General features: G+C 35.3%; 8 protein-coding genes across 8 annotated transcripts; 2 read left to right on the forward strand and 6 right to left on the reverse strand.

Moving 5' to 3' along the window:
- Positions 1-534: 534 nt before the first annotated feature.
- PPL_02804 (coactosin family protein) lies at positions 535-2,597 on the reverse strand (the record flags this gene model as incomplete). The annotated part of the gene is made up of 4 exons (XM_020573782.1): positions 535-582; positions 935-1,636; positions 1,728-2,136; positions 2,221-2,597. 4 exons carry the CDS (start codon positions 2,595-2,597, stop codon positions 535-537), a joined length of 1,536 nt encoding a protein of 511 aa, XP_020435854.1.
- A 770-nt stretch (positions 2,598-3,367) lies between these two features.
- On the reverse strand, positions 3,368-6,814 carry roco10 (Kelch repeat-containing protein; the record flags this gene model as incomplete). Its single annotated transcript, XM_020573783.1, has 2 exons — positions 3,368-6,334; positions 6,611-6,814. The coding sequence occupies 2 exons, from the start codon at positions 6,812-6,814 to the stop codon at positions 3,368-3,370; spliced, it is 3,171 nt and encodes a 1,056-aa protein (XP_020435855.1).
- Positions 6,815-6,926: 112 nt separating this feature from the next.
- On the reverse strand, positions 6,927-10,549 carry PPL_02806 (Kelch repeat-containing protein; the record flags this gene model as incomplete). The annotated part of the gene is made up of 9 exons (XM_020573784.1): positions 6,927-7,027; positions 7,048-7,640; positions 7,705-7,976; positions 8,050-8,364; positions 8,430-8,854; positions 8,936-9,312; positions 9,380-9,710; positions 9,736-9,837; positions 9,955-10,549. The coding sequence occupies 9 exons, from the start codon at positions 10,547-10,549 to the stop codon at positions 6,927-6,929; spliced, it is 3,111 nt and encodes a 1,036-aa protein (XP_020435856.1).
- Positions 10,550-13,368: 2,819 nt separating this feature from the next.
- PPL_02807 (uncharacterized protein) lies at positions 13,369-14,439 on the reverse strand (the record flags this gene model as incomplete). The annotated part of the gene is made up of 3 exons (XM_020573785.1): positions 13,369-13,734; positions 13,880-14,108; positions 14,240-14,439. 3 exons carry the CDS (start codon positions 14,437-14,439, stop codon positions 13,369-13,371), a joined length of 795 nt encoding a protein of 264 aa, XP_020435857.1.
- A 372-nt stretch (positions 14,440-14,811) lies between these two features.
- PPL_02808 (uncharacterized protein) lies at positions 14,812-17,014 on the reverse strand (the record flags this gene model as incomplete). The annotated part of the gene is made up of 4 exons (XM_020573786.1): positions 14,812-15,878; positions 15,988-16,272; positions 16,346-16,499; positions 16,565-17,014. The coding sequence occupies 4 exons, from the start codon at positions 17,012-17,014 to the stop codon at positions 14,812-14,814; spliced, it is 1,956 nt and encodes a 651-aa protein (XP_020435858.1).
- Positions 17,015-17,118: 104 nt separating this feature from the next.
- On the forward strand, positions 17,119-20,184 carry glnS (glutamine-tRNA ligase; the record flags this gene model as incomplete). The annotated part of the gene is made up of 3 exons (XM_020573787.1): positions 17,119-17,148; positions 17,761-18,705; positions 18,766-20,184. 3 exons carry the CDS (start codon positions 17,119-17,121, stop codon positions 20,182-20,184), a joined length of 2,394 nt encoding a protein of 797 aa, XP_020435859.1.
- A 78-nt stretch (positions 20,185-20,262) lies between these two features.
- PPL_02810 (CAP domain-containing protein) lies at positions 20,263-21,304 on the reverse strand (the record flags this gene model as incomplete). The annotated part of the gene is made up of 2 exons (XM_020573788.1): positions 20,263-21,074; positions 21,166-21,304. 2 exons carry the CDS (start codon positions 21,302-21,304, stop codon positions 20,263-20,265), a joined length of 951 nt encoding a protein of 316 aa, XP_020435860.1.
- A 1,579-nt stretch (positions 21,305-22,883) lies between these two features.
- On the forward strand, positions 22,884-24,986 carry PPL_02811 (uncharacterized protein; the record flags this gene model as incomplete). The annotated part of the gene is made up of 1 exon (XM_020573789.1): positions 22,884-24,986. The coding sequence occupies one exon, from the start codon at positions 22,884-22,886 to the stop codon at positions 24,984-24,986; it is 2,103 nt and encodes a 700-aa protein (XP_020435861.1).
- Between the last annotated feature and the right edge of the window lie 228 nt (positions 24,987-25,214).

Here is a 25,214-nt window from a genome sequence, read left to right on the forward strand (position 1 = left end):
ACAATATAATTTTACTATTATCTATCTATCTATCTTTGTATAAAAGATAAATATACAAATGAATTGAATTTGACTTGATTGTGATTTTAGATGAGTTGTTTTAACAACAACAACAATAATCCTTTTCCTCTTCCTTTGGTTTTTTTTTTGTTTAAACTTGATGTTTGTTTCTTTTTTTCTCGTTATAATTAAATTAATCTTAATTATATTTATTTTATTTGTTTTATTTTATATTTAATTAATTAATTAACTATTCATTTGATTTAATAATTAAATAGTATCTAATTATATCTTTTTATAATATAATAAAAGATAAAAGATAAGAGATACTATCTTATAAGCAATGACCGTAAAAAAAATGAGAACAAAATAATATGAATGTTTATTTTTTTTTCATTTTCATTTATATTTGTTTTTTTTTTTATTGATGAGTTTGTCAATCCAAATGAATTCAGTTTTCTCTTTGTCTACTCTTAGTGTGTTTTTTCAATTGAATTTGTTCACACACAGTATAATGGGAATATTAAAAAAATATCAATCGATTGAAACTTTATAAACAAACATATATAAAAGAGCGAAACTCTATCAAAATTAAAATGTGTGTTGGCAAATTAATAAAAAGTAGTGAGGAAACCAAGTGTAACCTATATTTTGTAAAAATGATTAATAAAATTTAAGATAATAATAATTAGATATTAAAGGGAAAAATAAGATTTTAATTCTTATAATTTAACTACATAAGAGAAAATATCTATTCCACTCAGTTAAATATTTCTCAATTCTTGTTGAAAGTAGAATCAAAAAACATCTATCTTTTTATCAAGAAAAATAAATTTTCTTTTAGTTATATTCAGAATCTATATCCGGGTTTTATATATTTGTTTAATTTTTTTTTTGTTTTTTTTTATTTATGTTTATTATAAATTTATTTTACTTTTGATAAAGTTCCAGCGTTTGAAGTTACTCTGGTGATTACAATGTCGTTGGATACTTCGTTTGGTGTCGATGCATGAATGTCGACGTGGAATGGTGAGAATGTTTCCTTGACGAATCCAGAGTGGGTACCGAGCTTGGCTCTGAACATACGTGGGATGCTCTCACCGACAAAGTTAATCCAAACGAACTGGGTGATCTCTGAGAGGTCGAATTGAGTCTTGACACGAACCAATCCATAGGCAACGATCTCTGGTTTCAAGTGGGCGACCAACTCGTCGGCATCACCATTGCCAGAGGCGATAACAGTGAGTGTGGTGTTGTTTGGCTGGTAGCCAATCAGTGTCCAGTTGGTTGGTGTCGAATCGCTACGAACATCACGAATGGCGGCACGCACAGAGTCGTCGGCTGTAACTGGGGCTCCCGAGGAAGTCGGGGTGGCACCACGGTAGGAGCTACCAGAGGCATTGGTAGTTCCACTGGATCCGGCACCTCTGAAAGACGAAGTGGTTGGCGATGTTCTAGTTGGTTGATCGGCCAAAACACTCGACTTTGTACCGGAATTCTTTGTGATAGCAGTGACAACAATTTCCTCAGTAATTTCCGACTTGTCGGCACAACTGATATCAACATGATATGGTTGAACCAATTGCTTTACGAATCCACTGTGAGTTCCAAGACGAGCACGTTGCATTCTGTGAATCTAAATACATTTTCGTTGAGTCAATTAGTTTGTTAATTTTCTTGTTTGAAATTAGTTTTAACAACTATTTCAGATATTGTTATTATCTTACATTCTCACCGGTCCAGTTGATGAATGCGAATTTAACAGTGTTGGAATTGTCGATTTTCTCGACGATTCTGGTTAGACCGTAACCTACGATGTCGTCACGGAGGTTATCGATCAACTCGCTTGGACCACCGGTTCCTTTACCGAGGAGTACGATTGTGTTTGAATTTGGAGCGTCGTATCCAAAGAGAACCCAATTGGTTTCGTTGTCATCCGATCTGAATTCTCTCAATGCTTCACGCACCTCCTGTTCATTACCCAAAGTAACGGCATCCTTATTTACAAGACTACCCGGTGCAACCGACTTTCTCACAGAGGTAGAAGCAGTAGTTTGATTTCTAGTTCCGGATTCATTCAAAACTCTTGAACCAGATCCAGATGTTTCAGAAATCTTTGTTTGAACAATAGAGTCACTAAAATTGTACAAAACAAATAACATTGTTAATATATATATATATATATATGTATTTAGATATTGTTATGTGGAAATAACTTACGAAATTTCAGAGAGTGATGAAATTTGGAAATCAACATGGAATGGAGTGAACAATGTCTTTACGTGAGAGGTGGCGATTGAGACGAATGCCTTTTGTAAGATACCGACTTTGTCACCGATCCATTGGATGAATGCGTATTTGACGGTCTCAGAGTTATCGATGACATCGATCTTACGAACCAATGCGAAACCAACGATGTTATCGGCGAGTTGCTCAGAGAGACTGGCAACACCACCGTTACCGGTAGCCAATAACTTTACCTTCTTTGATTTCGAGTCTTCGAATGACAACAATACCCAATCGGTATCATTCTTATCACTACGCAAATCTGCAATAGCTGATTTTATTGCTTGTTCATCGACATATTGTAAAGACATCTTTATTATTATTCTTTTTAATTAATTAATATAAATATATAAATATGAAAATCCAACAACTAAATAAAAGTAAAAATAAAAACAGACTATTAATATTGATTTGATTTGATTGAAATTTGAATATTATTATTATTTTTAATAAAATTGTTTTGTTTGTTTATGCAATTGAAATTGATATCAATAAATTTAATTTAAATGCAAATCAAAATCAATCAATCAATCATTAATACATACATTTATTTTCAAAAGAGTAGTAGTAGGTGGTGGTTAATTTGATTTTGTTAACACCAAAAATTAAATTATAATACAATAAAATACAGTGATGTAGAGATATGTTTTTGTGTTAAGTTTTTTTTTTTTTGAAGTGGGAGGTGTAAGAAACAAAAAAATAAAAAAGAAAAAATCAATTAATTTAAAATTTTTTTAATTATGTTTTTTTTTTATGATAATCATTGAAGGGTTGGTTTTTTTTAAAAGAATTCATTTTTTTCTCTTGCAACAAACTTTTAAGCTATTTTTACTAAAATCGCTTAGATTTTATACTTCAAAAAAAATATATATATTTAATGATAATTAAAAATGATTTAATAAAAATAAAAATAAAACTTGTATAGTTTTCAAAAACAAATAATAATAAAATTATAACAATGTTTGGGAATGGTTTTTTACTTTTTTTTTGTGTGTAAACAAAAAAGTTTGAGAACTTTTGTTTTTTTTTTATTATTTGATTTAATAAATAGAATGAGGTCTGATTGAGGATTCTTTCTTCTCTAGTCTAATCTTAAACTAATCCAAATTAAAGACTCTAATGATAAACGGTAGATTTGTTGTTTTGGAGAATCGGCTCTTTCATAGTAGACCAAGAGGTAGTCGCCGTGAAGTGTGGTTGAGAGCGCTGCCGAGGAGGAAGGTGGAATTTCACCGGTGGTATTCTGAAGTGTCCACTCGAACGAGTCGAGATTCAACAGGTAGATCTGGTTGAGTTGTCGGGCGTTCTGATTCCATCCGCCAAACACCACCATGTATTTGTTCCAGAGGAGTGTTGCCGGTCCAACCGTTGGCGGCGGTGTCAATCCACGACACTGAATCAACGTCCAATTACCATTTCTCGTTGAGTTTGATGAGGAGAATTTGAATCGATGGAAACTATCTTCAATCGATGAAAGGACATAGGGAATGGTGTCGTTGAATGCACCCGGTGTAATATTGCTGGTGTTGTCGGCGCCACTTGGATTGGCGCTATAGCCAGCCGATTCAATAATCGTTTTTCTGAGTTCAATCTTTAGGGTTCCGGGCAAGTTGATTTGTCTTGGCGCGGAATCATCGATGAATGCCTGATGAATTTTTCGCGCGTTCAAACGAACGAGTTCGCGCTCGTCCGGCGTCGACATTGGTAGCGCACGGAATGCCCGTATCGCTTCGTAGTAGAGGAGATTCTCCTCGTTGAATTCACTCTGCATGTGAGCAAAGAATGTTTTGTAGGTTGGAGCGTGTTTGTTCTTGAGGACGACACTCAGCTTCTCTTCGAGCACCATGTTGGAGAGGTTGAGGACATAGAGGTTGGAGTGTGGCTTACCGTTTTGTGCCCATCCACCGAATTGATAGAGTCGGTCGTTGTAGATAATGGTACCACCGCTTGGCAACGGGAGCTTCGAGTAGATGTTGGTGTCGGACGACAGCGAGTTGTAGTTGTTATCCTTGCCTTCCAACTCCATCTTGATTTGGGTGAGTTGCGAGATGATGTCAGAGAAGCACGGACGATTGAGTGGATCGCCCGACCAACAGTCCTTGATGAGATCGCCAAACGACGGAAGACAGTCGGGTGGAATCGAAGGACGTTGTCCATTGATAACCATCGATGAGAAACGCTCGTGGTCTTGGAAAGCAATGGAGCGAGTCAGCAGCTCGTAGAGGATGATACCGTAGGAGTAGACATCGGTCGATTCATGATAGTTTACCTTTTGGAGGATTTCAGGTGCATGCCATGATTTCGGTGAAGTATCAGTTGGGAAGAGTGCAGGTAGAATAGAGACTGACGAGAGATCCGATATTTTGGCAATGATTCCCTCTTCGACCTCCTGAGATTTCTCGAGGATGATGTTGGACGAAGACAAGTTGGTAATCAAGAAGGGCGGTAGTTGTGATTGTAACTTATCCATTGCTTTGGCAATGTCTAGTGCAATCTTTAGTTTCAAACGCCATGCAATCTCTGGATGTTTCTGACGGTCCTGAATGTACTCTGAGAGGAAAGTACTGGCTTTGTTGGCAAATGTCGGATTCTCAGTGATGATTGCCAGTGGATTCAAAGTGATACCAATCAATTCTAGTACATTTGGATGACGGAATGCAGTCATCGATAGAACTTCATGTCTAAACATCGATAGCACCTTTGTGTAGCTACCATAGTTCTCTGAGGGCGTGTTGAAGATCTTGATGTTCACGAATTTGCCATCCAACATTCCCATTGACAACGATGTGAATATCGACTGAACACTGTTGTCAAAGTGATGCACGTTGTTGTCGTGCATCACCTCGATGTCACGGAAATCAATCTCTTTGACACGCTCCAACAGGATAGAGTGATCGAGTAGCAGGGTGTTGACATCGATTGGGATGGTGGTGTCGGTGCTAATCGACGATGTCGAAGAGGACAACGATGAAGTCGATTCCTTTCTCTCGAATGACATTGACACCATTGACGACGAACCCTTTGAATCTCTACGTAACGCTTCCGGTTGGAGTTGAACGGTTGTCTTGGAATCCTTACGGGTGAGGGGACGTGGCACCGACTTGGAAAGATCGCTGCCACTCGAAGAGGAGTTGAATCGATGTTGTTGACAGTAAACCAGTTTGTCACCACGCATCACCGATGCTTCACATTCCTCAACGCGGAACAAGTGTGGAGTGGCAATACGGTTGGAGACACAATGTGAGCAGAGAACCAGTGCACGGTAACTCAACTTGTACCACTTGCTAATGAGTGATTCAGTGATGTCGTAGATGTGGTAGGAGAGCAGTGAGGTTGTTGAGAAACGACTGACAATCTCAATGGTATTGGTGTTGGGGTCGAGAGTAACAAGGATTCGCTCGTCGCCAGACGATGGCACGAGAATGGCAATGTTGTGCCAACACTTGAGCAAGTGGCAAATCTGCATGAGACGTGAGAGAAGACGTCCAAACAATCCGTGTGGCGTGAAGTCAAGAACGTAACGACGTGTGAACTGTTGGATTTCCGGACGTTCAGGATACGCTGCCCATATAGGATCGGTGGCGAATGGCACTGGCAGCGGTGAAGGTGGCATTGGCAGCAGCGAGGCAATCAACGCCCATCCCAAACGTGCATTGAACGAACTGGAACGTCCGTTTCTCACACGAAGATTCGCTGTGAATTTGATCATGCCTGCCGACGACATGTGTCGGTCCCTGATCGAATCCGACTCGATAATCGTATAGATATTGATTGCCAAGTCATTGGATTCGAGAAGCGAGAGGAACAACGAAAAGAAACGCTCCGGTACGTGGTATGGTGCATTTGGATTCCAAACATATCGGAGAACACGATGTGAGAGTATTCCAGGAACACAATCCTCCTCGTCCGACTCCAGATTAACATTGAATGGGAGTGCATGAGGTTGGAATCCGACCAACGACGCTATTGCCTTTGCAGTCCAAACTGGGTTGAGTGCAATCATCTCTGTCTTCATGGGTGCGGCACCCGGTTCCAACCTGATGAACTGCTCAAACGAAACAAACGATCCCAGTGCATTGAAAAGTGACTTTAGCTGTGTGAAATGTGGTTCGTTGTGCAAGTCCATTGTCTTGGCCATCTGAAGAAGATTCTTTCGGGTTACCAGTGGTGGCGACATTATTCTCGATTCCTCGGCAAGGTAGTCTTCGAGGAACATAAAACTGGCTGGATACGTTTGTTTGAGGATCGGTAGTTTGGCAACAAAGTTCTTGATGTCTCGACGAAGACGTGACATTCCATCGCCATCCGGTTTCGTTGCACTCACACAGTGAATGGCGATGTGCAACGTTGGGAACGATTGACGGAAGTGGAGAGCAAGACGATCGATTGTCTTTTCAGCGGTCGACTTCTTTGGACACTCATCCAAATGAGTACCAACCATGTACACCACTGCTTTGCGGTCTCGCAAGTAAATCAAGTGCAAATACGATATCAAATTCTTCTCGCTTGCTGGTGTCAATGTTGCCATGTTAAAGACAACGGTGTAGATAACATTGGGAACAAAGAATACGTGACAGATCTCATTCTTCAGACCTTCAAACTCCCAGAGATTGATGACGACCTGCTTCTTCTTTCGACCTTCAACGCCATCGATATGCAAAAGACACTGCCAATCCTGAATGTCCAGTACCTGTGTTGGTGTGGGCGGTGTCACAACGGCTTTGGGCAGCTTCTTCAGACACTTGATGAGATTCGACTTACCGGCACCCTTTTCACCGACCATAATGATACGAGTTCGATAGCACGGAACGTTGGCACGCATTATCTCTGAGAAGTATGAAAATATTCCTTCTTTGCCACGAACGATAAACTTCTCGGGGATGTGCTCCTTGAGTGGACGATTTCCAGTGAGTTCGAGTGAAACCAGCTTCTTGAGTGCAACGATTCCTGGAGGAATACGCGAGATGTTGTTATTGGTGAGACGCAACTCAATCAGCGATTGCATTCTATGAATGGCAGACGATATCGATTGCAGCTGATTGTTATCCAAATACAACTTTTTCAAGTTGGTCAAATGCAAGATCTGTGGTGGCAAAGCATTGATTTGATTTCCATTCAAATTCAACTCTGTCAGATTCGAAAGTTTCTGAATGTTCGCTGCAATCTCTGTGATCTGATTGTCCTGCAGTGTCAGAACTTGCAACTCCCCGAGATTAGTAATGCCATCGGGAATAGAACCCATTCTATTTCCACGAAGATCCAACGATCTCAGTCGTGTTGTTCCAATCATCTTTGGAATACCTGCATCATCTATTAAATTATTTGATACTCTCAATACTTCTAAAGATGGTAATCTATATTAAAAATAAATATTAGAAAAAGAGCTATATATCCTTATAATTATCAATTTCTACCTACTGGAATATATCGGCAGGTAATGCAATTAGATGATTATTTGAAATGTTGAGAGTTTTCAATCTCACCCAAGTATGTAATGGTGGCATTTCCGTCAGTTGATTACTACTGAAACTAACATTCTCCAACTGATTCAATCTTGTACCTAAAAAGTCTGCCATCTCCACTGAGATCTCAGAGAGATGATTCTCTTCAATGCTGATCGTTCGCAATGAAGTCAATCTTGCCAAATCGCCCGGTAACAATTTAAATTTGTTTCTATTTAAATTGATTTCCTAATTGATAAATGAAAAAATATCATTGTTAGTTTGTTGCTGATGTTATTATAGAATTTGTGCGTTTACTTACTTGTAATTGTTTAAGTTGTTTAATTTCATTTGGTAAACTCTCGAGATCCAGTGAGAACATGTCGATTTTCTGTGAGAGTGGAGTTCGTCCGATGGGTGTAACGGTGGTAATATTTTTGGTAATTCCATTGATGAATGAATATACTAATTTACAGGTGGCAGGTGTTTGGAATCCAAATGTAATGACAGTCTTGGTATCGCTACTACAATAGACCGTCAGATTCGGAAGTATCTTTTGTTCTTTTTTGTTGGTAGGTGCCAACACCACCTTCAATATACTACTTAATAATAATACAAGATCTTGTTCTCCATTTGGCTAAATTAATTCAATTAATTAACAATTCATCATCATTATTCATTTTTATCTATCTATTTACTTACATTTACTTTTGGTCTCCAAACAATTTGTCTTTGAGATAACCACATGTTACCGGTGGAACTAGTTTTTTGGGTGGCAGCCACCTCTTCAATGTACAATAGGAAAGAATCGTCGTTGTTGTTGTTGTTGTTGCTGTTGCTGTTGCTGGATTTATCATCTCCTGTTTGGAAGAGGGAATCCGCTTGTGTAATGAACATACCAAGAATATCCTTGATGGTATGCTGCTGTTGTTCGCTAATGATTGCCTGTGACGCAACGGTTGGTGATGGACGCATAAAATACGGATAGAATCTATTCACCAAAAGATCCAAAGTCACATCATTGAAATTACAATATAAAAGTACATCCTTCAACAACTTTATGAATCTAGTTAAAATTGATTTGTTTGGTTGATTCATTTTTCTAACCATCAAATGTAATAATGTTTCTATTATTGTTGTTTGTTTTATTATTTAGTAACTAAACTATAATATCATTAATAAACTATTTATAAATATCGATTACATACCTGTTTGATAATAATTTAAAAGAGTTTCGTAAAACTCAGAGCTGATCAATGGTTCTGGAAGTTGTCTGAGGAATTCCACTAAAAGCTCAGCTAGTACAATGACACTGTAATTCTTTAGCTGTACGTCCTGAGCTGTATTGTAAAGCTGGACGAGTGATTCTACATCTTCTTTGACATCCTCTGTGTTCTCTGGTTCTCTAAAGAGATTGGCTGTCGACAGCGATTGACTCGATTCCAAGATCGTAAAGATATTATTTAAGATCGATGGTATTTGATTTCCCATTTCGCTCTGATATCGCAGTATCACTCTTAATGGAATACCAAATATACCTTCGAAAGGTGTCGATTGTTGTTGTTGTGCTCCTTGACCAATTGGACTAATAAATAAATATGCAAGTTAGAAAATTAAATTTCTAGAGTTTCTTCTCAGATACTATTACTTACGTTTTATATGCTTCTTTTGATTGTTGTACTAATTTACCCATTCTCTCTTTACTTAAACTTAGTTTACCAAGGAAATTCATTACTTTATCACCGGGACCTGCTTTTTGGAAACCATTGGATCCAGAGAGCAGTGGAGATCTATTCAATGGTTTCTTGGTGGTTGCCGAACCAGATGTAATCGAGAGTGAACCTTTGCGGTGTTGAATCTCAGTCGGTGGATAAGGCATCATACTGTTGAGTGCTGCCATTGTTGGTGATGATAGTGGTGATGGTGTACCCGGTGAGTTCTTTCTTGGTGTTGGTGGTGTTGGTGATGATGCTCCAGATACTCCTGCACTACTACTTGGTAAACCTACCAACTGGTGATGATACTGTTGTTGTAGTTGTTGTCGTAGTTGTAGTTGTAGTTTGTTGTTGATGTTGATGATGTTTATCTTTATCTTTTTGATGATGTTTATCTGGTATTATTTTTAGTGGTGATGGTGTGGAGGTTGGTCTGTCCAATGATTTGTTTCGTTTGTGCTTGTTTGGAGATGGATCTTTATTGAGTATCTCTCTCATTTCTGGGAGCATACTGGATGTGGTTGTTGATTTTGTTGGTGAAAGTGGTTCGGGTGTACGATTGGCATGTGGCTGCGAAGTTGCTTGGTCCGGAAGATGTAGTGCCGGTGGTGGAGGCGGTAAATTCATACCGGACAACTTTAATGTATTTCCACCGCTATTGCTTCCTATACTTCCGAAAAATTCTAAATTTGGACTGCCTGCTATGGGAGGTACTGATGTTGTTGTTGTTGTCGTCGAAGTTGGTATAAAAAGAGGCAGTGTTTTCGATGCACCTGAAAGTTTGCGTCCCATCACTATGTCCAACTTTGGCTGGTGAGGTGGCACCGTTGCCAAAGAGTATTGTGATCCCTCTGAAGAGGTAGAGGTCGATTTTGTCAATATCGATTGATTCGATCCATTCAATTGGATTGAACACTGTCCTGCTGTTGATCCATTCTGCTGTTGTTGTACTATATTGATACTGCTGCTACTGCTGTTGTTGCTGTTGCTACCACCACCGATACTGCTTGTTGTCATATTTGGTACTCCAATAGTGGAAGAAGCAATTGTAACGATTGACTCTGATTCAACTATGATTTCATCATCTTCCTCCAATAACGATGACATTGTTGTAAAAGTTTTGTTTTTGTTTTTTGTTTTTCTTGGTCAAAAAAAAATATTGTTATTTCTTGGATTGATTGATTGATTGATTGGATTCTGGATTTCTATTCTAATAATAAATAAATAAATAAATAAATAAATATAAAGACTAATAAAACGAATGAATTATATTATAATATAAATAAATCTAATAAAGTGGATAAAACAAGTAAAAGTTAGTCTTTCTATTCCTTCTATTTTTTTTTTAATATTTTAGCTGGAAACTAATAACACAAACTATATCTATCTTATCTTACTCAATGATTGATTATTATTTTTGGGTGGTGTGGGATTGAAATGTTTTTTTTTTGTAAATTAATATGGGAGTGATTGGATTGATTTGGAATTAAAACTGGTGGGATAATTATAATTAATTATAATTATTTGTTATAACAAACAAATAAATGGATTGTATTTGTATTGTTGTGATGGTGGTGTTGTTGTGGTATGATTTATTTATTTATGATTTGATGATGTAACAATCAATTTTTAGAGATCTTTGCTGGTATGTAAGTACAGCACTACTACTCCTACTCTTTTAAAATGATTAAGAGTATTCGTGGTGATGGTGGTGGTCACGTTATCAAATTTAAGCTGTAATGTTGTTGAAAATAAAAATGTAGTGTTGTGTCGGACTGAATGTTTTCAAACTTTGAATTTGATTGATGTAGATAGATTAGCAGATAGAGAATGGATGAGGTTCAACAAAATTAAATATATCCATTCATATTGAATTGCTTGCTCATTATTATTGACAAGGAACGAATTGAATTGCTAAGCAAATAAATAATAATTTTCAAAACCTCCTGAATTAAAGTATGTATAGTTTAATAAACAATCACTAGATATAAAATGATTTGATTTTTCAGTATTGTTTTTTTCAATCAAAACAAACAGAATGATGAATTGAATGATTACCAATTCTGACTGTAGGGTATACAGCTAAAGATTGATAAGAAAATAGTTCTTCTTATAAAATATATATATATATATTTCGATGACCAACTTTATCTTTATCAAATCACTTACATATTATCTTTTTTTTATTTTATTTATTTTTCTATCCTATTCTTTTTTTTTTTTTTATTGATTTATTGATTTGATTGATTGATTTGATTGATTTGTTTTTTTAAAATGCGATACAATGCTGTTTGAAACACACATATAACAAAAAAAAAACATGTAGAATATGTATATATTTGATTTGTTTGATTGACTGATTGTTTGATTGATTGATGATTTTATTTTATTGATAGTAGTGAATGTAGTGATGTGTGAGTGTGAAAGCAGAAGTAGAAGGGCACCTGTATGTTTAAAAACATTGTGTGTATGTGTAAGTAAATAAGTGTGTCTATTCCCTATCGAAAACACACAATCATCATTAATTAAATTTTAAATAAAAATAAAATTTGCATAATGGGGTAAACTAATATTAAAGAGAGCACCTCACTCCACTTAGCTAGTGGAGTATTTTTGGATGTGTGACAAGAATGCTCTCAAAATTCAAACAAAATCTAAACCTATATCTGCTAATAGTGTGATCATCTTTCTATCTATATTGATGATATTGTAATTATTATTGCTATTGCATTACATTTTTCAATATTATTGAATTTATTTTAAATGAATTGTTTTTAATAAAGTATAAAGAAACAAATAAATAATGAAAGATAAATAGGTAGATGTGTAGATAGAACAAAACTTTAATCAAAAGATACAATACTAACTTTACTATATATATATTATTATTATATTTTGTTTCGTTTGTAATTGTCTAACTTATGGGTAGAACTAACTATTTTGTTATTTGTTATTTTTGCTATTTGTTATTATTTCATGCACCTAATCTAATGCAATCAATTCTCTGTTGGTTTGGTTTAGTTTATTGGTCTTGAATTATATAAATAAGACAACAAGTGTTGCCAATTTTATTTCTATTTTTGATTATTTGAATACGAAACTACAAGTAAAAAGTTGTTGGTTTTTTGTCTGAAAAAACTTTGGCACTAATCACTGTCATCATCTTAAAAAACAAAAAATTCAATCAAAACCTTAGCCTTAAAAAAAAATATAAAATCGTTAAAAGTTTTTGGACTGATGAAAAAGTTTTATCAGTTTTTTTTAAAAATTATAAAAAAAAGGTTAATTTTAGAAAAAAAAAACCCGTTAGCACAAATTTACTTACAATTTGTAAAAAATTTGATCAAAAGTTTAAATAACAATGATGTTTAAAAAAAAATTTTCACTTTTTTTTGCTATTTATAATTTATTATTATTATTCTTTGTAATAGTAATAATAAAATTATTAAAGAATTGAATTGAATTGATGAATTGTAAAATGAAATAGAAAATAGTTTACTTTGTCTTTTTTTTTTTTTTTTTTTTGAATCTTTAAAACTTTAAAGGGAATTATTTCATTCATTTTTCATATTTGATCTAAAATCAATGTTTTTGCATATTTTTTTAAATGAATCGACCAATCTAACCCACTACTTTTTTATTTTGTTTTCAAATTTTTAGATGTCAAAAAGATCGAATCTAGATCCGATCAGAATGAGGATTTGTGAAGGATTGGACTTATAATTCATATATTTGCATATCTAGATTAATAAAACACTAAAATGTTAAATTTAATGAACAAACTTAAACTACTTTTTTTTTTTTTTTTTTTTTTGTGAACATGTTAATATTTTCAACTGATCAGATCAATTGAAATTCTTCGTTAGATGATCAAAATGGAAATGAATTATATATATTTGTTTGTGTTTATGCTTTATTATTATTATTTAATCATTTTTTGCAAGTGGGTTCGGTGTTGTCATTAAAGTATTCGTTACTTTTGTGAGATAGTCTAGTTCTTCGGCGGTTGATCTACCACTTGATTTCCAACGTATTTTATTATCCATGACCAAGTAGATGTATGCACCGAGTGGGTTGGTTATAGTCAACTCCTGTAGTGTTTGGTTGACGTCTTTAATATAGATTGCCTGGTTACTCCACGACTCTGTTATACCAGCCGAAGTGGAACGTCTCGATGGCTTCAATAATGGTGCCAACAATTTATAGCCTGTTTGTTGAATTAAAACCACGTGATGCACTGGTAAATCTGGATATTTCTCTTTGAAAGGTGCAATCCAACTATCTACAAATTGCTAGATAACAACAACATAATAATAATAATAATAGATATATATTATTAATTCAGTTCAATCAATTAATCTTGATAGATTAGATTTCTTTCTAAAGATGATGATGATGATGATGATGATTGTTGTTGTTTTATACTATACTACATACTTGTCCAAGAAATGGTTTTAAAGTAACAACTAATAGAACGGGTGTGGATGCAGGGAAATCTTTTGGTATATTTACATTGTTGCCGTAGAGATCGACCGATGTGATTGGTGGGCATGTTATGGATTGACCGAGAGGAATTGCTTTCTGAGTACCGAGGAACAACTTCATATTTGGATTCTTTAACATCTCTTTATAATCCCAAGAAATACCTTCTTTCAATTCATATTGACTATAGTTAATTGTTATTGTTATTGTTTTGAAATTGAAATCGATTCGAATTAGTGAATCATAATAAATAAACTGATGGTAATGACTTTAATCATCACATCATCATGATTGTATAGGTTTGTTGAATTTTACATTTTCTTCTTTTGAGGTGTGTCAGCTGTTGTCTTGTAATACTTGAAAGGATTAAGATATGACCAAAACGACATATATCTTTTACTACATTGTTGTTGTAGTAGTTGATCACTACCACTACAATTTAATATACATCTACTGATACTACTACTACTGCTACTACTATTATATATCTTATTTAAACTACTGTATCTATACATTTTTTTATGAATTCTGCAGATGACTGAAATTTAGATAATCTGATTAACTCGTTTTTTTTTATTTTTTACCTAAAAATATTTTATTTTATAAAGACTAATCTTCAAACATAGTTTAATTGATATTGTTATATGATGCTTTCTTTAAACAACTGTTTATCATCTACTATTACAGTTATGTACATAGGTGACTTCTTTTATTATTATTCATATTATTCACATAATAAAATTCGAGGATGGTTATCAATTGAAGATGAATAATAATAAAAGAAATCACCTATGTACATAACTGTAATAGTACAAGATAATAATCATATCATCATATGTAGAACAAAATAAAGTTAAAGTTTGTCTGTAAATAATCAAATTGCTTTTTTATTTCTTTGATTTAGTTGTTGTTGTTGTTGTTTTTGCTTTCTTTTTGGGTTGTGTTTCTTTTGTTTCTTTTTTAGATGGAGCGGTTTTCTTTGGTGGTGGTGTTGGTTTTTTCGATGTTGTTGATTTCTTTGTTGATTTCTTTGGTTTTTCTTCTTCCTCTTCCTCTTCTTCTTCTTCTTCTTCTTCTTCTTCTTCCTCTTTATCCTTTTCTTTCTCTTCTTCTTTCTCTTCCTCCTTTTCATCTTCACTTTCTTCTTTTTCTTGTTTTCTCTTCTTTAATACGGTGGTGGTAGTTTCTTTGGTTTCTTTGGTTTCTTTGGTGTCGGTTGTCTTTTTCTCTTTCTCCTTTTCCTTTTCTTCGGTGGCAGTCTTGGCAGCCATGGCCAACTCGTACTTCTTCTTTGACTCTTCGTATCTCTGTCTCTCTTGTTCGGCTTCCTCTTTCTCACGAGCCAACTCCTCTTTGGTGGCGAGTTTAATCTTGGTCAGATCCTTGGAGACCTCCTCTGGGAATGTCTGGGTGGCATTGCCAAAGAAACGGTTGACAAACTTCGAGGCAAACTGGCTGACGTCGATCTCTGGGTGACTCGGGTAGAACTTGTACAACTTCGAGTTGTCGTAGTTGTCACGCATCTCCTCGGTCATGGCGTCGACTTCCTCGCCAATCGAGGCGTGTGCCTTCTTCTTGATTTCACGTGCCTTGGCAAACTCGTCACGCAACATCTGCTTCAACTCCTCGATACCCTCGTCCGAGAGACCTTCGTCCTCTTGTTTCTCCTCGGTGTACGAGCTCATGGTATCGACGGCCTTGTCAAAGATGAAAAAGATCTTCTTGCGACCCTCTGCCAACAACTTGCTGGCTTCGTCCATCTCCTTCTTCTCGGCCTTGGTAATTCTGTATTTGATACTCTTGGCGGCTTCCTCCTCACGCTTCTTCAAGTGAGCGGCAGCTTTCTTCTTCTCCTCCGCCAACTTCTCCTCACTCAACAACGGAGCGAATGTAAAGCTAACTTGCATTACATCAACATATTTAACATCTCTTGCAATCTTTGGAATTCTAACAACTAACAAACAATATTGTAATGAGAAAATAGAAATTGTTAGTTTTTTTTTCAAATATTATCAATTAGATAGATTTAGAATAATAATTAATTATTATATAATGATATTTACATGGTAAGAGATATTGAAGTTCAACCATTTTATCTTCTGGCATTTGATTGGTACGCTTCTTCCATTGGAGTGCATAGATTGGTTTGTGAGTTCTACCGAAATCCATGTTTGAAAGCTTGGAACGGATGTATGGTGACCAGGTCAGTGGATATCTGACGTTCATGTCATAGATCTCTTCACCACCACTTTGAATCGATGCTTTAGCAATCTTTTCAGGTGGTGCTGACTTACTATCGAACACAACAATATATGGAATATTCATTGCAATCTTTTTTTCAACAATCGCTGACAAATTGATAAAATTATTGAGTTAATATCATGATAATTAAGCATCTTAACATAACATAACATAACATACGTTGTGCACCCATGAATACATAAAGTGGATGATCAATCTTTGAGAGGAATCCTTCCCTCAAAGCATGATTCAATTCGTGGAATGACCATGGTTCCTTTTGCATTGCTTCAAGTGATTTAACTTCGAATCCAATTGGGATTAAATCTCTCCATTCCTAATGTAATTGTTTTGTTAGTACATATTCATACTTATTAATTCATAATGAAATGAATGACTTACAATTTTTCTTAATTTCAATTGAAGTTCTTCGGCTCTTGATAGCTTTGGTTGATCGTCTTTATCTTTCTTTTCTTTAGTGATTGAAGATGGTTTCTTTGTTGGTGCTGCGGTGGTGGTTGTTGTTGTTGTTGTTGTGGTGGTGGTAGTGGTTGGTTTCTTTGCTTTAGAGGTGGCAGCTGGCTTTGCTGTCTTTCCTTTCTTTGTGGTGGTGGTGGTTGTCTTCTTTTTCTTATCATCAACTGCAGCTGCAGTTTCATCTCCTTCTATATCCTCATCTTTCTCAGCTACTTTGCTGCTCTCCTCCATATCATCCTTCTCAACGATTGGTTCTTCTACAACTGGTTTCTTCTCGACGGTCGTTGTCTTTTTTGTTGTTTTAGTCGACTTCTTTCCATTGCCAGTGGTGACAGCAGTCGATGTAGTAGCGGTAGTAGTCTCCTCAGTATCCATTATAATTATTATTATTTTAAAAAAATTAAACAATTATCACTAAAATAAAATATATAATCAAAATAATTTAATAACTTTAATAGAATATAAATCGATAATAAATAATGAATAGTGTTTGGTTGTTGGTTGCTGCTGTAATTTTTTTTTATTTTTGATCAAAAAACAACGAGTTGAGTGCGTGCATTCATTTTTTTTTCAACTTCACAAACAAACTCTTTTAAATTTTTTGAACTTTTTTTATGCAGACATTCATTTTAGTTTGTGCCAACTCAGTTTCACTCATGCAAAACGTTGCGTGTTTTTTTCAGTTCCCGCTTTATAAAGTATACTTTTGAAGAGGTTGATGTAAAATGCTGCAATTTAAATTGTTTGAACTCCATTATCTTTTTTTTTTTTTTTTGAAAAAAAACTTTTTTGGTTTTTTTTTTTTTTTTTAAAAATTTCCCAAGTTGTGGTTGAATATAGTTAATTTATAATTATCTTTTTTTTTTGACGGTCAGTACTTATCTTTTTCTTAATTTTAACACCAAACAAGGTAAGTCACTAAAAACTGAGAATTGTATTGGATTCGATTTTTTTGTTTTTCAAACAATTGTTAGTTTAGTTTAAGCATAAACAGATAGATAGACAATTATAATATATATATACATACAAATAAATAGTTTTTGTTTATTAATACTAAAATTTAATTAATTTATAAAAAATAATATTCTAGTTTTAAGATTTAGATAAAAATAATAATATAGAAAGAAAGAAAAATGCCACCAAAACCATCAGTAGTTGTAGATGAAGAGTTAGTTGAAAAGTTTAAAAAGATCGGATTGGATGCGACCAAAGCAAAGGAAGCTGCCTCCAATGCTAATCTCTCGACTAGTTTACAAGAGGTCATGAAGGAAGCAGAGACAGTCGACGGTTGCGATAAGGATGTCGGTCAATTGCTCTACTTGATCTCGATCAAGTATCCAGCGAACGCCTTGAAGCACCGTGCCACCCTGGCGAAATTCATTGCCGCCAAGACGGTGACATCGATCAACGTCACACAATCGATGGACTACCTGAGAAAGGTTGCCGGACAAGAGTTGGATCTCGCCGATTTCACGGCGTCGTGCGGTGTCGGTGTCGTCATCACTCGTGAGCAAGTCCGTGATGCCGTTGCCGCCTATGTCGCCGAGCGTCTCGACGACCTGAAGCAATCGCGTTATCGTTACAACATGGGTGTCTACTTGGCACAAGTCCGTGAGCGTTTAAAGTGGGCCGATGCCAAGGATATCAAGGAGGAGATGGATGCCAAAGTCCTCGAAGTTCTCGGTCCAAAAACCGAAGCCGACAATGCACCACTACCAAAGGAACCGAAAGCACCAAAAGCCAAACCTGCTGCTGCAGTTGCTGCTGACGAGAATAACAACTCACCACTTCCATTTGAGATTGAAAAACAATCGATTACATTCCCAGATCCATCTGATAATATTCAACAAACACCAGAGATTCTGGCTAAACATCTAAAGACTACAGGTGGAAAGATCGTTACTAGATTCCCACCAGAACCAAATGGATACTTACACATTGGACATGCCAAAGCTATGCATCTCGATTTCGGATACGCCAAGAAGAACGGTGGTAAATGTTATCTTCGTTTCGACGATACCAATCCAGAGAAAGAATCACAAGAATATATTGATTCAATTATTGATGTATGTTAATGTTTTAGAGTTTATAATATAGCTAACTAACAAACATATTTTATTTATTAGTCAGTAAAATGGTTAGGACATGAACCATGTGAGATTACATATTCCTCACAATATTTCGATGAATTATATGATTTGGCAGTGGAATTGATCAAGAGAGGATTCGCTTATGTATGTCATCAAACTGCAGATGAAATCAAAAAGGGACGTGAGGAGATGACAGATTCACCGTTCAGAAACAGATCGGTCGAAGAGAACTTGCGTTTGTTTGACGATATGAGAAAAGGAAAGATTGAAGAGGGTAAAGCAATCCTCAGAATGAAGGGTGACATGAAGCATCCGAATCCATGCATGCGTGATCTCATTGCCTATCGTATCAAGTTCCATCCACATCCAGTCAGCGGTGACAAGTGGGTGATCTACCCATCGTACGATTACACCCATTGCTTGGTCGACTCGATCGAGAACATCACTCACTCGCTCTGTACATTGGAATTTGAGGTGCGTCGTCTCAGCTACAACTGGTTGATCGACGTCCTCGGACTGTATCGTCCAGTGGTCTGGGAGTACGCGCGTCTCAACCTGACTCACACCGTGCTCTCCAAGCGTAAGATCATCCGTCTCGTCAAGGAGAAGGTTGTCAACGGTTGGGACGATCCACGTCTGAGCACATTGAATGCATTCCGTCGTAAGGGTTACACTCCAGAGTCGATCAACTTACTCTGCGAGACCATCGGTGTCACCCGTACCAACAACACCACGATTCCCTACGAGTTGCTCGAGTTCTGCTTGCGTCAAGATCTCAACGACAAGGTCACTCGTGCAATGGTTGTCTTTGATCCAATCAAGGTGGTCATCACCAACTACCCAGAGAACGAATCGGAGGAGATCACCGTCAAGAACATTCCCCACATTGCCACATCGGGAACTCACACCGTGCCATTCTCGCGTGTCGTCTACATCGAGCGTAACGACTTCCGTTTGCAAGACGACGCCAACTTCTTTGGTTTGGCACCAAACAAGGAGGTTCTCTTGAAGTACGCCTACAACATCAAGTGTAACGAAGTGATCCAAGACGCCGCCGGAAAGGTCGTCGAGTTGCGTGTCACCTACGACAAGACCAACGCCACCAAGACCAAGACAATTCACTGGGTCAGCTCCAAGGCCGGTGCACAACCAACTCCAGTCGAGATCCGTCTCTACGAGCACCTCTTCACCCAAGAGGATCTCGGTGACGACTGGTTCGACCAAGTCAATCCAAACTCCCTCAAAATCATCACCACCGCTTTGGCCGACGCCACCGTTCTTGGATCGAAACCATACGATCGTTTCCAATTCGAGAGAATCGGTTTCTTCTGCACCGACGAAGATTCCACCCCAGAGAAATTGGTATTCAACAGAACTTGTTTGCTCAAAGAGAACAAAGAAAAGCCAAGTGCCAAAGCAGATCCAAGAAAGGCAAGAGCTGCACCAAAGAAATAAATAAATAAATAAATATATAATTTATGTTCAAATACGTTTCTGGAAAACAAATAATAACTAATTTTAATTTATTTATTTTTAAAGTGAAAGTGAAAGAATTAAACTTAAATCGGATGTCCATGCATCACATTTGGAAGTGGCGGAGGTAACAGTCTTGAGGAATCCACTGGTTGGATAACGGTAAGTTGTACCATCGGCTGTTGTAAAAGTAAAGAAGTAACTCTGACATTCATTGTAGGTATCCGGTTCATACATGTAGATACCTTTCGATGCTGATCCGAGATGGAGTGACAATTGGTATTGTTTTTCGTCGGACAATAGTCTCTGATTCAAATGAATCTTCACAGAGGTGGGTGCAGCTGTTGAGCTCCAGGCTGCCAAGTAACGAAGTTTGTTGTTTACAAAAGTGTGGGAACCCGATGGAATTGGAGATGGGGGAACCTTATTGCATCCATTCAACTCGAAATCCTGAGTCCAATAGGTTTTGAAACGAGAGGTATCGTTAACTACTCTGGAGGTGCCTACTGTGTTGTATTTACTGGACATCAGAGCTACACGATGACCATCTTTAGTTCCATCTGGATAGCATTCCTTACCGGTTAGAGTTTTCTCACAGATCCAGTAGTTGATAATATCCAAACCGGAACTGTAGCCAGCAGCAATATTTTCGGCAAATGCTCTCAAACACTTTGGATCGAGATTGGCGAATACTCTTTGCATGATACCAGTACCGTTACAAGAATCATGTTGGAAACAACCATTCATTGCCATATCATCAGAATGTAGTTTCGACAGTTTATTCATCTTATCGTCGTAGTAGACTGGATCAACCGCTGGATACTTTTCATTACTCATTACATTGCTTGGTAATGTAAATGGAAAATAATTTGCTAAATAATTTTTTGGATCTTGAAAAACAAACAAAATGAAATTCAAGAAAAATTAGATGATAATCATTTAAATAATGTTAATATTACTTACCTATTCTTACACTGTTTAATATCATATGGGCTTCTCTCTCTTGCCAATTTGGATGACCTGAGGACGATTCTCCGTATCCAAAAACAATAGAGGTATTTAAAATTAATAGATTTATTAATAATATTAATTTGATGTTCATTTTAATTTCTAATTAATAGAATGAATCTTGTAGGACGCATCATTTCTATTTATAAAATTTGAAAAATAGGATCTTAACCAGAGAGATAAATTAACAACTCTTATTCATTCCTTTTATATATTCTAAGATCTTTTTAGTCAAAATCAAAAGTGTAGGGGTAGTTTGATTTCAGTTCACCACAAAACATAAAATATATAAAAATGAACACCAACACAATTTTGACGATATTCAATTTTTAGTACTTTTCTACCACATCAATTTTTAATGATTCATTCAAATAAAATAAATAAATAAAGCACAGTTTTGCATAAAAGTATTTTTCTTTTTGAAATAGAACTTGTTTATTTTTAAAGGGGTAAAAATAGTGTTGATTTCTTATACTTTTTTACAGATTTATATTTTTATTTCATTGTGAGAAAATAAATAAGTAATTATGTTTTTTGCCAAACTTTCAGAGAGCACCCATTTTTTTTTGAAATAGTAGTTTAAATTATTTAATAATATTAAAATAGAACAAATAGAAGAATTTCAAAAATGTTTATAAATTTTATTAGACCAAGTCAAAGAGGAATATTGATTTAATGTAGGTTTAGAATTTTAATTTTAATAAATCAAAAATTTAAGTATATTGATTTGATGAAAAAGTTAATGGGTAAAAAAATTATTATTTTACTTTTTGATTAAAAAAAAATAATTTAAATTGGCTTGAGGAACCATTAAAATAAATACGAGATGAAGCTATAATACTTTGAATATCAGCCAAGGAAGTAGATACTTTCTACAAGTATCAGGTGTTATAACACCCTCAGAATCATTAGTACAGCAATTACAAACAATTCCAACCATTTCAATTCAACACCATCTTTAGCAACAATCAGTAAATACAATAAATGATTCGCCAACGCTTTGAGAAGAATAATGATAGTTTAAATAATGATCATAAAACAATAATAACCAGATCTAAATGTAGATTAAATACACTCACAACATAGGAAATCATAGATCACCTGAGTCTGACTGTAGCCATGTCATATTGCAACTTAATTCAAGAGAGATAAGCTTAAGGATATGATGAATGAAGAGCAATAGAGTAGATGTACTGAGGTTCAATTTCCTCAAGTTCTTGAGAAGAGTTTAGAACAAGCAATCAAAGTTCATTAAATGCATATTGTGTAGCATGTATTTGTATTTTTCTATATTGCTTGTTCTAAACTCTTCTCAAAGAAACACAACAAAACAACAACAAAAACAAATCACCTCTATACTAATAATAGATATATATATTATATACAATGTTTACTTTAACATCTATTGACTCTGAATGATTGTTTTCAACAACAAGAATCATCATATCCAAAGAACCTCTTACAAATTAAGTTTTTAAATAAAAATAACATAATTATAATATAATTTTTAATATAAATCTTTGTAATACATCAACTATTTTAAATCTATTAATTCTATTGACTTTTATAAAGATTCTAAGATTTATCTTAGATATGTTTGTAATTCAAAAAACCAAAAAAATAAATTTTGATTCAAATTATTTTTATTGTTTCATTAAAGATAGATATAGATAATGGATAAATATTTATTATGTTTTCTATTAAATAATGTTTATATTAGAAATCAAATATTTAATCAAGTTTATCAATTAAATAGAAATCTAGTTAAAAATCAATGGAGGCAAGCGTTGAAATCAAATTCAAATGTAAAAGAGTTTGTTGTATTAAGATGGGAAGATATGATTCGTAACCCAATACAATTGGTTAATCATCGATACTATTCAGAGTTGAAACGATTCTACTTGACAGTTAGAAACTTGAATTGGAGAGTTGAACGATATTGTACTGATTTCTCTTTTGAGAATAAGTACTTTAAGCATTCAGATCTATATTCCATATTGATGCATATAGCGAGGTTGAATGATGTAGAGTTATTCGATCATGTCGTTGAAACTCTTTCATTTCTCAGTTTCGATTATATCACAATCAAGCGAAGTCATTTCGATTTTGGTGAACTTTTGGCGTTGGCAGCTCAGTCAAATAGTCTAGAGATTGTAAAATACATAATTCGAGCACATCGCTATACGAGAAGAATAGATCTAACCGATCAAGATTATTTTAAAGCACTTTCAAGATCACCATTATCAAAGAACTATGAATTATTCTTGTTGCTAACGGAGTATGTCAACTTTCCTGAACCAAACCATCATAATTTCGAAAGAAACCTTTCAAATCATCATATAATCTTGGAGTGTTATATAAATGCAATGCGATCAGGTCAAATAGAATGTGTCAAATGGCTACTTGCACAAACGAAATGGAATCCATTCAACTCTGTTAAAGATATTGCGCAACTTCGAATGTATGCAGGTGAATCCGGTTCGTTTGAGATGATGAAGTGGTTAAAAGAATCTTTCAACATGTCATTCTTTAGTAAACGTTTCATTGATCATTGTCTTAAGATCAAGCGATTAGATATTATCGAATGGATATATCAATGTGAATTCGAAACATTGGAAAAAGACAATCCTATTAATACTTTGCTCGGTAGTAATATGTTTATTCGTATTGGTTTCTATTTGGATATAGCCCTTCACTATCGATATCTAGATGGTATATTGTTTCTCTTTGAAAAGGGTGCTCCTTTTGGCTCGAGAATATGGACGCAAGTTGCCAAATGTGGTGACCAGCCAACAGCTAACTGGCTCATTGGCATTGAACCAATCGATATTGAACATCCTATTGATGTCGCTGCATCAATTGGTAACCTTGAGATGGTGAAATGGATGAATCAAACCTGCCCAGAAGGTCTCAGTGATGACGGAATTGAAAAGACAATCATTGGTGGACACTTGGAAACATTAGAGTGGATCTATGAAAATAAAACGGAACGATGTTTGAATGTAAAGGCTATCAACGCTGCTGTAAGTTACAATAGAATGGAGATAATTGAATGGTTTAAATTGAATGATCGCGAGTTGTTCAATCAATGTCCATCATTTGTTGCCGTCAAAAACGCAATACACAGCTACAGTTTCGAAATGGTTCGATTCGTTCATTCCAACTACCCAGAGTATATAAATGGATTGTCAGAAGCTGAGCTGAATGAATCATTGGTGCTACTCGTAGAATATGACCAATTGGATTTGTTTTTGATTTACAGGGACAGACTTGGTGAGCGATCCAACCTGGTACAGGCCATAAGAGCATCCAGACACGGTGGATCCTATAGTGTGGCTATCCATCATCTAGATATAGCAGACAGAGAGATAGAGCTCTCCAATATATGGTTTCGTGCCATAAATAGCAACGATCTACAAATGATTGAGTTGCTGGCAGAGCGATTCGGTAAAACCAATGCAGATCTACCTCATTATTTCATCTCTTACATTAACGATATCAAAGTATTGGACTATATGATTGATAATTATCATTTATTATTCCGCTGTAAGCTTTCGTGGGATATATTTGTGATTATGCTCTATAAAGGTAAACAATATCATATGGTCGCTCATTTTCTCGAGAGAGTAGGTTGTAGTTACTTCTATAAAGGTGAAGAATATAAATTGGGTAAGCACTCCGTTCTGATATTCAAACTATATAACACTCATAGAACAAGAGCAATTAAACGTCTAAAAGAAGCTGCATTCATGAACAACCAATATATTGATAAATAAAACAAAACATTGTAATACAGTATACTATTTAATTTTCTAACAAAACACTCATTATGTACTAAAATATAATATATACACTTCAAATTTTGTAAATAATTAATATATAGATGTCAAAGTCTCCAAATTTTATTTCTATCTTAAAAAATTCATTTGTAATTATTAATAGACTAAATGAAAATAGAGATTTTTGGGGTTTTACAAGAGAATTTAGTTCAAATTAGTACTCAT

Source organism: Heterostelium album (genome assembly GCF_000004825.1).
Source record: "Heterostelium album PN500 unplaced genomic scaffold PPL_scaffold3, whole genome shotgun sequence".
NCBI lineage: Eukaryota > Evosea > Eumycetozoa > Acytosteliales > Acytosteliaceae > Heterostelium > Heterostelium album.